The 19,109-nt window shown below is 36.9% G+C and overlaps 1 protein-coding gene across 5 annotated transcripts in view; it reads right to left on the bottom strand.

Annotated features, from left to right (window-relative positions):
- SEPSECS (Sep (O-phosphoserine) tRNA:Sec (selenocysteine) tRNA synthase) overlaps positions 1–19,109 on the bottom strand; it is a 50,698-nt gene that overhangs the window by 16,157 nt on the left and 15,432 nt on the right. For all 5 annotated transcript variants that reach the window (XM_032135250.2, XM_058430152.1, XM_058430154.1 and 2 more), the window contains 2 exons: positions 18,920–19,011; positions 1,341–1,434 (listed from right to left, as the gene is read on the bottom strand). In XM_032135250.2, coding sequence (XP_031991141.1) covers positions 1,341–1,434; positions 18,920–19,011 — 186 coding nt within the window. The remainder of the gene's footprint in view (positions 1–1,340; positions 1,435–18,919; positions 19,012–19,109) is intronic.

Raw genomic sequence — 19,109 nt, 5'->3', positions numbered from 1 at the left:
TAAATCATAGGGATTTGTTTATATATCAGACAAAAATATTTTAATGTAAATTAACATCTCTGAATACGAAACAGAATCTCCATATCATCCTTCAGGAGAGTAAATTTTTCCAAGTAAATAGATGGAACAATAACATGATCAGTATGGCTGTTTATTCAAATTCAACCAAGTTTTAAAAACCTGTAAAGTGAGGATGTGGGATATATTTCAGTACATATATAAAACTAAGTAAGATCAACTTCTGCATATAGAAATGGAAATGATCATTCTGAGGCTGTGTGGGTAAACTGGATTGCATACATAGCACCACTCATAGCTACCATTTACTAAGGACTCACCATGCTAGATGCTTCACAAATAATCTCAACCAATCATTTAACAATTTTGCATGTGAGGGAAAAGGAGATCAGAGGCTAGGACATGGAAGATTCGGAATTCAAGTTACACAATATCACCTTCTATAACATCTACATAGATCATAAATCAGCAAAGGACTAACTGGGGTGGTTTTTATTATATATTGGTGTTCAAATGGTATTCCACAGAAGCCCATTTGTAGCTTCAGCTACAAATGATTCACTTTCCTTACTTTCTTCAGATATATGTGAAATATGAAACATTATATTACATATATTCACAATTTAAAAGGGGGTAATTATGAAGCTTAAAAGATAATTAAGTTCATAAAAGTCAATATTCACATTATGGTTTTTAGTAGCCCCTATATTACATGATAAAAACACATAGTCCTTATATATACAAATGAAAATATAAATACAAATTTCTCTAACATCCATAGGCTAAAGAAAACAAGCAATAATGAGATTAAAAACAACATAAGAAAAGATTTAATTTCTGATATGTTGGGGTTTTGTTAACTGGAGAAAGTTTTGTTTATTTGTTTAGTTTAAATAATAGAGACAAGGTCTCACTATGTTGCCCAGGCTGGTTTTGAGCTCCTGAGCTTAAGTGATCTCCTGCCTCAGCCTCCCAAAGTGCTAGGATTACAGGCATGGGCCACCAAACCCGACCTGGAGAAAGCTTTAATTATTTATAAATATAGTTCTGGTTAGAAACAAGACTTTAAGTATTATTTTCTGCATTTTTGTTATAATACTTAATATTGATTCTGATTCTCTCAGTGTATAGGCTTTATCTTAGAAATACATTAAAGCATTTCAAAAGCCTAACTAAACTTTTTCAATTTACAAATTAAAATACTGTGATGAATTTAGAAATATTATTATAACTAGAAAAGGCTTTCTCTCTTTCTAGAAGTACCAGTTTCCTCCTAGAGTGGATCATAAGTATTTGTTTTTCTTAAGGAAAAAAGAAATTACCTAAAGATATAGGATTGTGAGGTGTATGCAACAGTCTTTCATTGTAGGCTTCTGACAACTTCTTTATTTGGTTGGACAAATATGAAAACATTTCCTGCAACAACAAAATGTCACATTTAAAACAAATCAAATATCTACTGCCAGATTTAGTAAGACAAAAATCTGATTGGTACGAAGTCTACATTTTAAATTAACTCATCCATGTGCCTTAAGACCAATTTTCTCCTTTGCCACAATACAGTGAAATTCAAAGCTGCCACAAATATCAGAAGCCACAGGATTTCAGTAAAGGCAAAGAACCAGCACATTTTCTCCCTTCACTATTATGTATCTATCACAAATCCATCTTCTTCTCAGAACTTCCAAACCTACCACTCTGGTCCTCGTAGACATCAACCTCTTCCCTGGACACAGCAATAGATTCTAAATGATTTTTCTGCCTGTTCTCCACCGTTCTATAATCTGTTCTACACTCAGAGACTAGAGAGGTCTTTTAAAAGCATACCAGTTCGTGCTTCTCCCCTGATGACTTCCTCCAGTAACTATTAGAAAACCACACTCTTCATCTCTAAGGCCCCACATAATGTGACCCAGCCAGTATACTCAACCTAGTGACTATCATTTCCCCTAGTCACTACCCACCAGTCACAGTAGCCTCCTTCCCAATCATTCTAGTGTTCAAACCTTTGTGCTTGCTTTCCCTGCATTTCCTAGATCATTCCCCAAGTGGTCCCTCTTGTCAAATGCTAAAGACACCTTCTGTTGTTAACTTCCCTATTAAAGTAGCTTTCCAACTCTGCCAATCTCCTTCCCAATCCCAATCTCCTTCCAACATATTACCTATTTTGGTTCCTTTACTGTACTTGCCACAATCTGAAATTATCTCATGTATTTGCTTAAATGAATATTGCCTATTACTACCCATTACAAGGGAAAAACTCCTTGACCACAAGGGCTTTGTCTTTTTCACCACCGTTGCCCCAACACCAAGAAAACTGTGCCAGACTTTAGTATGCAAGCTATTTAGGAAAAGGTAGTTTATAAATGTATTTCCTTTAAATCACACAACATTAAAGTGAACAATTCCCTTACTTCAATTAAAAGAATACAGCAACTCCCATAGTCCAAGCTTGAGCCTAGGAGTTCAACACCAGCCGGGGTAACATAACAAAAACAAAAACAAAAAAAGGCAACTAAAACTAAAAATTGTCCAACTCTGAAAAATAAAATATATTCAATAGTAGAAAATATAATAAAAATATATTTTACAAGTATCAAATGTCACATGTATATAAGTGGCAGTTTAACAGTTATAAGTAAATATTAAGTTGGCAACTATTTGACCTAAAATTTTACTTTCTTCTCCTCACAAGACCTTTAAAAAGTGTTGAAATCAGTATCTGCCCGACTACATCTGCAGCTAAACAAACCCATTTGCACTGAGCTCCTCTAATCACAGACAAAACACATAAACTATAAGGATACACCAAACAGCCAGGGGCTAACAGAGTACCCAAGCAGAGACAGCAAGAAATGACACGTCTCCAACCTCAAAGGCCAAGATACTCTCATCCCACACTGAGTCCCAGAGGAATTTTTTCATGTCTGAAGTACACAGATGACTAACTCCATCTTTTGTTAGGTAAAGATTAAGAGGAAAATTCCTACCAGGTTGATGAATTATTACTGAGTCTACTTAAGACCACAAACATTTTCACTTCTGTCAACCCGGTACATATATTTTATATTCTCACCTAAAAATTTTTGAATAATCATTTTTAAATTTTAGGATACTTTATAAGATTCTCAGAATGTTGGAATTACAAAAATCTTGATCACTAAAATAAATTCATTCCTTTTATATTCAAAAAGTTAACATCTACAGTGGCCATACCTAATGAAGCTATTAATAAATGTTACTGTTACATGAGATAAGCTTTTCTCTTTTGTTATTTAAAGTATAGAGAAATATTTAAGGCGACAAATGTCATTATCATTTCCAGAAACAAACAAAAATCATCTTTTCTTAGACATATAAAAATATCCCGGCCCGAGCGTGGTGGCTCACGCCTGTAATCCCAGCATTTTTGGGAGGCTGAGGCGGGTGGATCACCTGAAGTCAGGAGTTCGAGACCAGCCTGGCCAACATTTTCTACAGAAAATACAAAATTAGCCAGGCATGGTGGCGTGAGCCTGTTATCCCAGCTACTCGGGAGGCTGAGGCATGAGATTCACTGGAGCCTGGGAGTCGGAGGTTGCAGTGAGCCAAGATTGCGCCAGTTTCACCATGTTGGTCAGGCTGGTCTCGAACTCCTGACCTCAGGTGATCCACCTGCCTCGCCCTCCCAAAGTGCTGGGATTACACCCGGCCCTGGTCCCTCCTTCTTAACCCAATATTCCCATACTACGAAAGGTGAAACAATAAGATAATCAAATGGAACAAATCAAGTTTTTCCAGCAATTAGAACAATTTATAATTTTTTAGTAACATACCAGGGTTAATAAAGAGGAAAATTCCTGGGTTTCATCCATATATTTTCATCTCCTATAAAGTAATTAGATTACTAATTTAAATGCTCTGTATTTTTTTAAAGCAGTCACATATTTTCATTTAGATATTAAATGCTGATTTTTCTTCACTTATATTATTCACCAAAGTCTTAACTGGCCTCCGCCTTTCCAATTTACTCTGAAATTCATCAACCTCCCACAGGCAGAAACAAATCTCATAGGCAGGAAATGCCTTTTACAGAGCCCTACCCCCTACAAACCGCCTAACAACAATATAACCCACATCCATCCTTCATTTATCCTCAAGCATATATCCATGAAGCAAAATTTTCTCCAGTTTACATATTTCAGTGGTGAAGGCAATTTAAAATATTATTCTATCTACTTTGGCAGCCACATTAAATACCAATGTGGTCACATTTGTGAATAAGCTGAATCTGATGAGTACTTAATTTGTACTCAAGTTAGCTATTTCTGAAAAAAGAGAAAATGTTTCCTAAGTAACACCCCTAGAGGGTGCTTTTAAACTTACTGATGCATACATGGCTATTAAAAAGTGAATTTGCCCAATGTTCAACTTCTAATACTTTAACAAATTAGTTTTTACCAGTTCTATCAATCACTTGCTAATGCCACTAGAATGTTGTTTGAACTGTAGGTAATGTTAGGATAGTATTTTTAGACTACGAAGATAACACTAAAGTAATTAAATCTCATATCACTAGTATGGGAGTAATTAGATTTAAAAAAATTTGAAGCAAGTTCACATCCATCAACAAATATTTATAATATGTTTACTCCGTGTAAAGGGTTATAAGTAAACCAATAAGCAAATATGTTTTAAATATCTTAAAGCACAATATGCTGAATTCTATAATATTCCACATGTTAAGCTCCTAAATGCTCTCCTATTAATATTACTGCATTTTAAAAATATCGTTTAGGAGACTATACCACTATCTTACACTAATACTTAGCTAAGCAGTTTTTTACCTGACATATTAAAGCTACTACAGAACCTGTACTATTTTTTTGCTACAGTTAAATCTATAACTGACATTTATTATAAAATACTTCTGTAAAGAAAGAAATTTATAAGCAACCCAAGCAAATGTATATAGAAAGATCTTACTTAAAAGAAATGAAATATTATTGATTTTCCATGTTCTCTGTGCTATATTTAACTTAATTTTAAGAGACTTTTCACTAGAGATAAACTGAACTGTATACCTGAATGCTAATGTCAGCTATATTTCTAGAATAAAAATACAAAACTTTACAGCATAGTTCAAGATGTTAATGGAAGAGAAGTTGAATTATATTAAGCATTATCTTCCATGTGGCCTTTTGCAAATTTATTTGCAGTCATGAAATCCGACATCTAGCCTGTCTCTCCCAGAATCCAAAGATGTGCATAATTCACTAAACTTTAAGTAAAACGGTCTTATGTAATCATGTCTTTGGAAACATACTGTTTCATGTTATAGGATAAAATAAAAATGGAACCTCATATATTATTACAATATGTTTCACAAGGCAGGTAATAAACCAAAAGAAACATACCCAGTAGTCTACTATTTCAAAGATAACATGAATGGATGGATGGATGACCGACGGTAGGTAAATACTGAAGCAGACAGATGTCCGTATTGGAGGAAAACGGTACTGAATATGACATGCTGCTGTCTATGACTGTGGCCAGCTAAAAGGATCCAGGCGCACTTGGCAAATCTTGCCTCAGAGGCTACACCCATCTGCATTCGAGTTGTTAAGGCCCCATATGTAGGCTTGAAATCAGATGCTTCTGCGGAGATTCAATTACTCCACTGACAGGGCTGCAAATCTAGTAGTGTTTCCAAACTTAGCTCTGCTATAAGGACACTGAAGTGTATGATGTTCTTTTAAAACTTAGTTTGTTCCCCAGTTGTTAGCTCACAAATTCCAGCCACCAAGCAGCCATAGTGCTGTTATTCCTCTTCCACTTATCCAATTCAGCAGATATTTGCAACAATAAATGATTACCTGCCTTCCCTGTTCAGCAAAGCACTCTTCTAAAAGGAAAGCTAAACAGAATAATGATCTTCTCCAGAAGCAAAACAGAAGTGAGGACAAACTTCTAAGACCATAGACTTTCCTTCTGCATAGACAAACTAAAAGATACAGTCTTACATTTTAACCCCTTTTTTAAAAGGGGTTAAATTCATGGTCATTTCTCCCCTCAATGAAGCAAATGTGTTGATCAGGAAGGGGATAAGGGCAAAGAGGCTCAATTCACACACAGAGCTCCACTCTCTCTGATCCTTTCACCCTTCAAAAAAGAAAGCTTAAGAAGGAATGGCTTCAAGCTGAGTTCTTGTCTGCCACTACTGTGAAAAAGATAAAGCCTTTTCTGAAGAGATATAGCTAGATGAAATAACCTCTAAAAATATCATTGTGGTGAATAAGGGCATAGAATGAAAAAAATTCTAAGTTTTCTTCTAACATTCTTTTTTTAGTACACAATAACACCAATAATATAAAAAGGAGCTCTCAGTGATGGTATATAAATAGCTCTGGCTGGAGCAAAATAGCTTTGCCTCAGCTTCTCCAGAGCTGAGCCAATAAACTATCACGATTAAATTTTCACAGTTCAAAAGCAAGTCCATTTAAACAAAAGAGGCCCTTATTTCTGCAACAAATCCAATTAAAAAAAATTTATGCTACATATATGCAATTATGGTTTATGGAGGACATCCACATTTTTCAACAGAAAAACCTGCCTACTGAATGAAGTTGTTAAAGAAGCAAACTTTAACTTACAGTGACAGAGTTCTCAAATGGGCATCTCAATACTTTGAAAATTACTCCTAGAGATATTCTCTCTTATAAATTCTACACAGATAATTTTAAATAAAACCAATTAGTACATTAGAGAGCCTTTGGGGTTTTACATACCTCCACTAGATAGAGTGGGAGGGTCACAAGATCACCATCTTTATGGCTCAAATGCCTAGCACAGAGCAAGTGATCACTCCCTCAACAATGGATAAGTGACTGGAAGCGGTGAGAAGAAAGTGGTAAGATGGAAAGTGCACAGACTTTAGCATCACACAGACCTGGGTTTCAATGGCAATTCTGGTACTTATATGTGGTACTTGGGCGAGTACTCAACTCCTCTGGGCCTCAATTTTATCTGCAAAATGGGGATAATTCCTACCTCATACACTTGTTCTGGGTATTACAGGAAATAATAAATACAATGAATCTAGCACAGTTCCTGGCATACAGCAGAGACATTCATAAAAATGTTAGCTCCCCACCCACCTATTTTTCCCCTAGCCTAAAAGAGTTTTCAGGATTTAAAAAAAAAACTAAAGTTAGCTAGTAGGACTGCTACAGACACATGATAATACACTGTAGCTATAATCCTGTTCTTGTCCTGTTCCTGTTTATTCTACTCTACTCTATATATCTAGATAAAAGGAAAAGAACAAAGTTCTGAATGTTACAAAGAGAGTTACCTCTTGACATCTGAGATGAAGGCATCCAATTCACGAATACTACTCCAACATAAAATTTCTCCCATAAAGTGTTTACCCAGTGATAATAAAGAACAAAGTCCCAATGAAACTGAGCTGCCTGCTGGATTCATTCACTAGCTGAGCTACCTATTCCTGCAGGTCATTCTCAAAGGAGGTGTATTTTCACTCATGCTAAGCAAAATGTACACATGCATGGGCCTTTGGAATCAATCATCTACAAGTAGTCAAAAATCTTAAAGTCAAAAACCTAAATGTCACAAGACAGAACAATCAAGACATAACAGAAATTCCAAAAAGATGACAAAATCCCTAAAATCAACAATTCCAAAATCTTAAGGTTAGAAAAGTGCTTCGGCTAGGCAGGAAGTACAATGCCTGTTATATACAATAGGTAATCTCCATTCCTTTTCACAAGTTTTTGACTATATCCATATAGTTGAATATTTAGAGAAATGTTTCTATAAGAACATAGAAATATACAGTAGATTATTCCCCTAAAACAAAACAAAAAAAGACTGGGTGCAGTAGCTTATGCCTGTATCCCAGCACTCTGGGAGGCTGAGGCAAGAGGATTGCTTGAGCTCAGGAGTTCAAGACCAAACTGGGCAACATGGCAAAACCCTGTCTCTACAAAAGGTAAAAAAAAAAAAAAAAAAAAAAAAAATTTAGACAGGCATGGTGGTGTGCACCTGCGGACACCAGTTACCCAGGAGGCTGAGGTGGGAGGATCACCTGAACCCAGGGAGATCAAGGCTGCAGTGGCCATGATCATGCCACTACACTCCAGCCTAGGTGACAGAATGAGACCCCATCTCAAAAAAAAAAAAAAAAAAGAGCACAGAATTCACAATGGAAATCAGTATCAAAATATTATTTGCAACTGGACACAGAGGTACATGCCTATAGTCTTAGCTACTTGGGAGGCTGAGATGGGAGGACTGCTTGAGCTCAGGAGTTCAAGTCCAGCCTGGACAGCATAGCAAGACCCCATATCTTTAAAAATATGTGTGTGTGTATATAATTTGCTTTCTGACTAATTTTCCAGAAAGACACTTATGCTATGTAAAATATGAGATGATTATACAACAATTGATCCAGGTGTTCTTAAGTACCCTATGTTCATACATTCAACAAACATATGATGAGCATCTACTATATATCAAGTAAGGGATGTTAAGAATAGAGGGATGGATGGCAAATTCCAAGGGGGGCATTAGTCTACCAAAGTACTCATAATTAAGGACCAAGTTTCATTTCAGACACATAATAGTAATTTTTTAGAAGAGTACACTCAGACTCTCAGTTTAATTTACTAATTAAATAAGTTTAACTACAAAATTACTCAAGACTTACATTAGTTTCTTGTAGTAAATATTGCATATGATTATTTTTATTTATGGTTTCGAAGTCAAGAACAAAAACAAGAAATACTAAATAACATGCTTATTTGGCATTATAATGACAGCATATAGAAATCTTAAAAGTTTCACCCCTCAGCAAATGCAAAAGAACTGAAATCAGAACAGTCTCTCAGATCACAGCACAACTAAATTATAACTCAAGGTTAAGAAACTCACTTGGAACCACACAACTGAAACTGAACAACCTGCTCCTGAATGACTCCTGGGTAAATAATGAAATTAAGGCAGAAGTAAAGAAGTTCTTTGAAACTAATGAGAACAAAGAGATAACATACTGGAATCTCTGAGATACAGCTAAAGTAATGTTAAGAGGGAAATTTATAGCACTAAATGCTCACATCAAAAAGCCAGAAAGATCCCAAATTGACATTCTAACATCAACTAAAAGAAGTAGACAACCAAGAGCAAACAAATCCCAAAGCTAGCAGAAGACAAGAAACAACCAAGATCACAGTGGAACTGAAGAAGACAGAGACACAAAAAACCGTTAAAAAAAAAAAAAGTCAACGAATCCAGGAGCTGGTTTTTTAAAAAAATTAATAAAAAATAGGTAGATTGTTAGCTAGACTAATAAGAAAAGAGAGAAGAATCAAATAGACACAACAAAAATGATAAACAGGGTATCATCACTGACCCACAGAGATACAAACAACCATCAGAGAATACTATAAACACCACTACGAAAATAAACTAGAAAACGTAGAAGAAATGGATAAATTCCTGCATACATACACCCTCCCAAGACTGAAGCAGGAAGAAGTTGAGTCCCTGAATAGACCAATAACAAGTTCTGAAATTGAGGCAGTAATTAATAGCCTACCAACCAAAAAAAAGCCCAGGACCAGACAGATTTCCAGCTGAATTCTACCAGAGGTACAAAGAGAAGTTGGTACCATTTCTTCTGAAACTATTCCGAACAATTGAAAAGGAGGGACTCCTCCTTAACTCATTTTATGAGACCAGCATCATCCTGATATCAAAACCTAGCAGAAATTAAAAAAAAAAAACTTCAGGCCAATATCCCTGATGAACATCAACACAAAAATCCTCAATAAATTCCTGGCAAACCAGGACCACATCCAGCGGCACATCAAAAAGCTTATCCACCATGACTCAGTAGGCTTCATCCCCAGGATGCAAGGCTGGTTCAACACACGCAAATCAATAAATGTAATTCATCAAATAAACAGAACTAAAGACAAAAACCACATGATTATCTCAATAGATGCAGAAAATACCTTTGGTAAAATTCAACATCCCTTCATGTTAAAAACTCTCAATAAATTAGGTAATGAAGGAACATATCTCAAAATAATAATAGTCATTTATGACAAACCCACAGCCAATATCATACTGAATGGGCAAAAGCTGGAAGCATTCCCCTTGAAAACCAGCTCAAGACAAGGATGCCCTCTCTCACCACTCTTATTCAACACAGTATTGGAAGTTCTGGCCAGGGCAATCAGGCAAGAGAAAGAAATAAAGGGTATTCAAATGGGAAGAGAGGAAGTCAAACTGTCTCTGTTTGCAGATAACTTGATACTGTATCTAGAAAACCCCATTGTCTCAGCCCAAAAGTTTCTTAAGCTGATAAGCAACTTCAGCAAAGTCTCAGGATACAAAATCAATGTGCACAAATCACAAGCATTCCTATATAACAACAAACAAGCAGAAAGCCTAATCATGAATGAACTCCCATTCACAATTACTGCAAAGAAAATAAAATACCTGGGAATACAGCTAACTAGGGAAGTGAAGGAACTCTTCAAGGGAAACTACAAACCACTGCTCAAGGAAATTAGAGAGGACACAAACAAATGTAAAAACATTCCATATTATGGATAGGAAGAACCACTATTATGAAAACAGCCACACTGCCCAAAGAAATTAATAGAGTCAATGTTATTTCCATCAAACTACCATTGACATTCTTCACAGAATTAGAAAAAAACTATTTAAAAATTCACATGGAACCAAAAAAGAGTCCATATAGCCAAGACAACCCTAAGCAAAAAGAACAAAGCTGGAGACATCATGCTACCCAACTTCAAACTATACTACAGGGCTATAGTAACCAAAACAGCATGGTACTGGTACAAAAACAGGCCTTGAAACAGAATAGATAATTCTGAAATAAGACCACACATCTACAACCATCCGATCTTTGGCAAACCTGACAAAAACAAGCAATGGGGAAAGGATTCCCTATTTAATAAATGGTGCTGGGAAAACTGGCTAGCCATATGCAGAAACTTGAAACTGAACCCCTTCCTTATACCTTATACAAAAATTAACTCAAGATGGATTAAAGACTTAAATGTAAACCCCCAAATTATAAAAACCCTAGAAGAAAATCTAGGCAATACCATACAGGACATTGGCACAGGCAAAGATTTCATGACAAAAATGTCAAAAGCAACTGCAACAAAAGCAAACATTGACAAACGTGATCTAATTAAACTAAAGAGCTCCTGCACAGCAAAAGAAACTATCATCAGAGTGAACTGACAACCTACAGAATAGGAAAAAAATTTTGCAACTTACCCTTCTGACAAAGGTCTAATATCCAGTCTACAATGAACTTAAACAAATTTACAAGAAAAAAAATCAAACAACCCCATTAAAAAGTGGGCAAAGGACATGAACAGACACTTCTCAAAAGAAGACATCCATACAACCAACAAACATATGAAAAAATGCTCAACATCATTGATCATGAGAGAAATGCAAATCAAAACCACAATGAGACACCATCTCATGCCAGTCAGAATGGTGATTATTAAAAAGTCAAGAAACAACAGATGCTGGCAAGGTTGCAGAGAAATAGGAACACTTTTACACTGTTGGTGGAAATGTAAATTAGTTCAACCATTGTGGAAAACAGTGTGGGGATTCCTCAAAGATCTAGAACCAGAAATGCCATTCGACCCAGCAATCCCATTACTGGATATATATCCAAAGCAATATAAATTATTCTATTATAAAGATGCATGCACATGTATGTTCAATGCAGCACTATTCACAGTAGCAAAGACATGGAATCAACCCCAAATGCTCATCAATGATAGACTGGATAAAGAAAATGTGGCACATCTACACCATGGAATACTATGCAGCCTTAAAAAGAAAGGACATCATGTCCTTTGCACGGACATGGATGGAGCTGGAAGACTATCCTCAGCAAACTAAAGCAGGAACAGTAAACCAAATACCGCATGGTCTCACTCGGGAGCTGAACAATGAGAACACAAGAACACAGGGAGGGGAACACCACACACTGGGGCCTGTCAGAGGGGTGCAGGGGGAGGGAGAGCATCAGAAAAAATAGCTAATGCGTGCTGGGCTTAATACTTAAGTGATGGGTTGACAGGTGCAGCAAACCACCATGGCACACATTTACCTATGTAACAAACCTACACGTCCTGTACATGTACCCCAGAACCTAAAATAATATCTTTTTTTTAGTCTTAAAAGTTACTATCTACATAATAAAGTATACTTTTAAAATGACTTATAACTTTGTATAATGAATGGTCTTATTGTTAGAGTTATAATATATTCCATTTATTTAGTTTAAAAATAAACTTAGGCTCATGCCTGTAATCCCAACACTTTGGGAGGCCAAGTCAGGAGAATGACTTGAGTCCAGGAGTTCGAGACCAGCCTACGCAACATAGCAAGACCCTATCTCTATTTAAAAATAAAATAAAATAAAATAAATAAATAAAATAAATTTATGATTTTTAGCCAAATCTGAGGAGTGCTCAACATAAAACAAAAAGCAGCTAAGAAACAAGACTACAAAAGATCAGAAATAAATACAGATAACTAACGTTATATTTCCAAGTTTTGATATTTGGGATATTTGTGCATTCCATCTCAAATGCCATAAAATATTATCTACCTATGTATAAGTGTTAAAATGCTATGACATTGTATGTTTCCTCTCCAAGTTTGTGTTATATGTACAAGTGACCTATGTGCCCCAAAACAAGGGCTATCAAACATAAATCTGCACCAAAATTCATTACGAAAATTTTGTTAAAAATGCAGTTGTCTAAGCCCTCCTTCTGACCTAATGAATCTGAATCTACCCTAAAGGAAAGCTAATTTTATAAAGTAAACATAAACTCTCAAATAACTGCACAGTACTTTGCTTTCTAGACTCAGTTTAAAACACCCTTTCATAGTTCTACAGTTGTACTAGCCATCAGTACTACCTTAGGACCACACCACGAATGTCAATGAATAAATGCACTGTCTTTTCTCCACAGAGATTTTACCTGACCCTTCCAGATCTGGGGTAGGTGTCCCAGCTGGGTTTGGTAATAGATGCTCTCACACACCCTGCTTTCCTTTCATAATTCTCATCAGATTTGTAACTATTTAATATCCAGATTTCCTCCCAAAACTATAATTTCCATGGAGGTAAAGACTAAGTCAGTCTTGTTTGTGGATTTAGCTTTAGGCCTACACATAAATATTTGTTTGAATGAATAAATGAATGAGCAGGGGCGATACTATTTTTAAAGGAGTATGAACTTTGTCTTGTAGGCAACCAGAACCCAAAGGAAAATAACTTGAAGAAAGGTGTGTCTTTTTTTTTTTTTTTTTTTTTTGAGATGGGGTCTCGCTCTGTCGCCAGGCTGGAGTGTAGTGGCGCAATCTTGGCTCACTGCAACCTCTGCCTCCCGGGTTCAAGTGATTCTCAAGCCTCAGCCTCCTGAGTAGCTGGGACTACAGGTGTGTGCCACCACACCCAGCTACTTTTTGTATTTTTAGTAAAGACGGGGTTTCACCATGTTGGCCAGGATGGTCTCGATCTCTTGACCTCGTGATCTGCCCGCCTTGGCCTCTGAAAGTTGTGTCTTCAGAATATTAACCTGGCACTGCTCTACGATGTGACAAATTAGAGTAGACCAAGGTGGGGGAACAGGAGAAGTGTGAGTAAATTACTGTAACCATCAGGTGTGATGTGGTAAGGACTTAAACTAGGGAGTGATAGCAGTGGAAGTGGAAAGAAACGAATGTTGGAAGCATTGTGAAGGACTTAATGATATAAGGGCTTAAGGGTATAAAAGGAATCAAAAGTATCAGCATTAGAAAGTTTAAAACAGAGAAGGGAATTTACTGCTTCATCTCACAGCCCAGTCCACAAGCAGGTATGGCTGGATAGAGTCTCAAATGACTTAATTCTGTTTTTCTTCTTATAGTCCCTAGTGTTGAGAAGTCTCTTTGGCATGGCTAGAAATATGGCAGCTGACAGTTGTAAGATTATATCCTTACAGCTTACTATCTGCAAAGCAAGAGGTCCTGTCTCTAAAGGATCAATCAAATCTACTGGAAGGATACTATCTCCACATGCCTGTGAACCAGGCTAGCCAGATCATCTGCCCACCGTATGAAAGAGGGGGGACACTGTAATTGATAGACTCAGCAGGACCACCTGGAGTCAGGGAGGAGCAGTTCTCCAATGACAGTGATTCTGCACAAGCAAACAACATATATCCTCTCTAAAATATAACTGAGCTTTTTTGGCCAGAGTAGCTAGATTTATTCACTGTTTTTGTCTCCTTTAGATATCCGTAGACCCGTATCTTGAGATTTACAGCCATATAAATAGCTCCATAGTCACCAGACTAGATTATCATCTATATTTAAAAAGGCAAGTAGAATTTAGAAGTTAAGACAGAGAATAGGAGACCCAATTGCCTAGATTTCAGTCCATATTCCACAATTCACCACATACATGTTACTTCTTGATTTCCTATGAAAATAATAACAATACCTCATAAGAATATTTTAAGGATTAAAGGTATACATAAAAATGTACTTAGAAGAGTGCCTTCCAGATAATAAGTGCTCAGTATTACATGTAATTATTTCATATATATATAAATGTATAAGGACGTATATGGTATTTGTATAAACACAAACCTTGCATGGAAAGACTATGTTAAGAATGATTTTTACAAGAAATCTTTCTAACCAATGGTCAAATCTTAATGCTCACCCTACTTGACCTATCAGTGCCGTTAGCTATGCTAATCACTCCCTCCTCCTTAATACACAGTTGGTCCCCTGTATCCATGAGTTCTGCCTCCACAGCTTCAACCAAGTGTGGACTGAAAATATTTGGAGAAAAAAAAAAAAAAAAACATTGCATCTGTGCTGAATATGCACAGAGTTCTTCTCTTGACATTATTTCCTAAACAACACAGTATAACAACTACTTATATAACATTTACATTGTATTCAGTATTACAAGTAATCTAGAGTTGATTTAAGGAATACAGGAGGATGTGCATAATTTATATGAAAATACTATGTCAGTTTATATATGGGACTTGAGCATCTACAGATTTTGGTATCTGAGTGATACCAAGGGATGACCTAGGACACCGTTCTTGGTCTTCCTCCCAACTGAATGTTCCTTCTAAGTCTCCTTTGCTGGTTGCTTTTCTCAGACCTCTTCATGCTGTAGTGCCCAGAGCTCAGTCCTTATACCTCTTTTCTGTTTAGACTCACTCTCTTGCAATCTCATCTAGTCTCTTGGCCAATTAACTCCCAGATTTTTATTTCCAGCCCAGTTCTCTCTTAATCCTGAACTTGTATATCCTACTCTCTACTTTGCAACTCTATCTTAAGGTCAATTCAAATTTCAATTTTGTCCAAAACTGAACTCCTAGTCTTCCCCCAAAACCTACAGCTTCCCCATCATAGCTAATGGCTGTTCCATCCTTCCAATTGCTCAGGTAAAAAATCTCAGAGTTATTCTTTACTTTTCTCTACCATCCATCAGGAACTCCTACTCGCTCAATCTTCAACACAAACCTAGACTCTAACCACTTCTTACTAACTCCACTGCCACCATCTAGCTCCCAGCCAATATCACTTCTTAACCACTATAAAAGGCTCCTATAACAGGCATCCATCCAGCTTCTGCCTTTGCCCCCCAATCTATTATCAAAACAGCAATCAATGTGAGCATTCAAAGCAAGTCAGATCATTCTACTCAATTCTAACCTCCAATGGCTCCCTATTTCACTCAGAGTATGAGGCACGTACCTTACTGTGGCCTAGAAGGCCCCACATGATCAGCCCACCCTCATTACCACCCTGACCTCAACTCCCACAGTTCTCCTCCTTGCTCTTTTTGCTCCAGCCACACTGGCCTCCTTGCTGCTTCTCAAATACACAAGGTCCACATCTGGCCTAGAGTCCTGATACTGGCTTTCTGCCTGAAACGCACTTCACCATCATATGTGTATATTCCCTCAAACTTCAAGTTCACTCAAATGTCGCGGTATTGGGCTGGGCACGGAGGCTCATGACTGTAATCCCAGCACTTTGGGAGGCCAAGGCGGGCGGATCACGTGAGGTCAGGAGTTCAAGACCAGCCTGGCCAACATGACAAAACCCCATCTCTATTAAAAATACAAAAATTAGCCAGGCATGGTGATGTATGCCTGTAATCCCAGCTACTCGGGAGGCTGAGGCAGGATAATCGCTTGAGCCCGGGAGGCAGAGGTTGCAGTGAGGCAAGATCACGCCACTGCACTCTAGCCTGCGTGACAGAGTGAGACTCCGTCTCAAAAAAAAAAAAAAAAAAAAAACAAAGTCACCTTCTCAACAAGGCCTGCCCTAATCACTATATTTAAAAATCAGTTCCCATCACCACCTCATCATCCCGAATTCTCCTTATTCTTCCTTTTTTCCATAGCACTTTTCACCTTCAAGCAAACTTTGTAATTTCTGTATTATGTTGCCTGTTTATTGCTGGTTTCCCCCATAGGCAATGTGTGCTCCCCAAGAGCAAGTATCTTTATCTACTGTATTGACTGCTATATCTATATATATCTATATGCCTGACACATGACATGTGGTCAATAAATACACAGTAAGTTAAATATTTACTCAATGAATCTTATCGCACATTTGACTTTACCTTTGTATTTCCATACTTTAGACTATGCTATTTTAACTGGGCTTATTCAGATGCAGGGAGGGAAGCCAAGACAGCTTGATAAGGGTAAAAATGGGTATAAGGTAACATGAAATTGAAGAGACCATTGCGTTAAAAAGAAAAACTCAAATTTACAAAATGTCTAATTTATATTACCAATATGCTTTATACTGGATTACTAAATTACAGGCCAGTTCCCATGATTGTTATGTCCAAAGTCCAGGAAGTAACTCTTTTAAGAAATATTCTAGAGTCTTTTAAAACTAAAAGTGGCCTGAGATATCAATTATGTCTTTCACAAATGGGGAAATAAAATCTTTAAAACTTTTCCAGGATGAAACGACTAGTTACAGGAGAGCTAAGAACCCCTGACATCTGAAACAACTAAACTCTCACATAAGCAGATGACGAGTTTTCCTCATCTATAGAGAGTTGTCATCTGACATATGGATCTGTTTCCTTGAAAGATTTGCCATGGTTTTCTCTTGGCTCCAACAATCTACGACCATGAATGATTACAATTTGGAGTTTATAAAACCAGAGTTTTATTCTTATTGTATAAAAATTCATTGTCAGACTTACTGAGGTATAATTCACTCATATATAGTAAAATTCGGGATGTGTTTTTTAGGTGCCCACTTCTATGAATTTTGACAAATATATACAGTCATGAAACCACTACCACTATCAAGACATAAAACGTTTCATCACCCTAAAAAGTTCCCTCCCCAATACCTACCCTTTAGCAACCATTAATCTTTCTTCTTTCCTTATATTTTTTACCTTTTCCAGGATGGCATATAAATGAAACTGTACAATATGTAGCCTTTTGAGTCTGGCTTCCTTCATTTAGCATAATGCATTTGAAAGTCATTACCTTGTTGCATATTTCGGTACATTAGCCATTCTAAAAGGTGTGTAGTGGTATTTCATTGTGGTTTTAAATTTGAATTTCCCTAATTACTAATGACATTCAGCATCTTTTCTTATATCACATAAATCTTAAGAAATGTCCTCACAATTAAACAATTACTTTCCCATGGAATGAATTAGTATGGGAAGGAGGACTGGGGTAAAATAGAGCACAAGATTTTTAAACTTGTTATGTATTCATCCTAAGGCTATGGGAAGATCTATGAGATAATACATATGAAAATGCTTTAGAATATATAAAGTACTATTATAAATATAAGGGACTACAATTGTTATTAAGTGCTAGAAAGTTATCAGATTTTAAAACGGCACCAGAGAACTCACTCTCTCCCAGATAGAAGATGAATAAAACACTGCCTGCCCCAGCTATACGATCTCTGTCTTTTGGAGGTGTCCTGAATTAAGCTAGTTGTGTTGGAGATAAAGTCCTGTTTTCAAATATAAATGTAACTTCTTTTCATAACAAATATAACCAATGAGTTCAGCATTCAATAATGACAAGAAATAGGCCGGACGGGGTGGCTAACGTCTGTAATCCCAGCACTTTGGGAGGCTGAGGCAGGTGGATCACAAGGTCAGGAGCTGGAGACCAGCCTGGCCAACATAGTGAAACCCCATCTCTACTAAAAACACAAAAAATTAGCCAGGCATGGTGGCGGGCACCTGTAATCCCAGCTACTTGGGAGGCTGAGGCAGGAGAATCGTTTGAACCTGAGAGGCGGAGGTTGCAGTGAGCCAAGATAGTGTCATTGCACTCCAGCCCAAGACTCCTCTCAAAAAAAAAGAAAAAGAAAAAAAGATAGAGCTAACTTCTGACCTGGTTCTTCCTCCTGTGACTGACACATCTCACTCCTAAACAATTTTCAGGTTTCCAAAAACTAAAAAGATGACTTTTCCATTTGTCTTTTAAGAGCTTCTACCTTTAAGTACCTTTAAGTGATAAATGAATTGAATTTTACTGAATAAGAGTCCCTAATCCAGGAGTTTCTAAAAAGTAAATAAATAAAAGCAAAATCACCTAACCAAGATTCCTCGTAATATCTGGATAGACAGGCTGATAAAAACTAATAGGAAACTACCTACGGTGGTTCTAGATCTGAATAAATACTGTCGGACCATACTAGATGTCTCCCTCCTGACGCAAGAAACCAACAGGCAGAAAACACCAACGATTTGGAGCATGGTTCTAGTTGAGAATGTTATTCGACACCTAAAGGGAAAGCTTACCTTTCTTTCTTTTAGTAGCTTCTTATAGCCATTTGATCCAAGTGACAATAAAGTAATAAGGACATCTAAAGAAGGTGAAGCTGAAGCTCTTCCTGAAATAAGAAGAGTAAGTTACATTAAGAAGACTGTGGGGGGTAGGGGGGTAGCTTTGGAAATTAAGATTTATTACAATAGCCTATGTACAAATGGA

This window comes from Hylobates moloch, unplaced genomic scaffold (assembly GCF_009828535.3).
Source record: "Hylobates moloch isolate HMO894 unplaced genomic scaffold, HMol_V3 SCAFFOLD_17, whole genome shotgun sequence".
Taxonomy (NCBI): domain Eukaryota; kingdom Metazoa; phylum Chordata; class Mammalia; order Primates; family Hylobatidae; genus Hylobates; species Hylobates moloch.
This window is presented reverse-complemented; position numbering and strand designations above follow the sequence as displayed.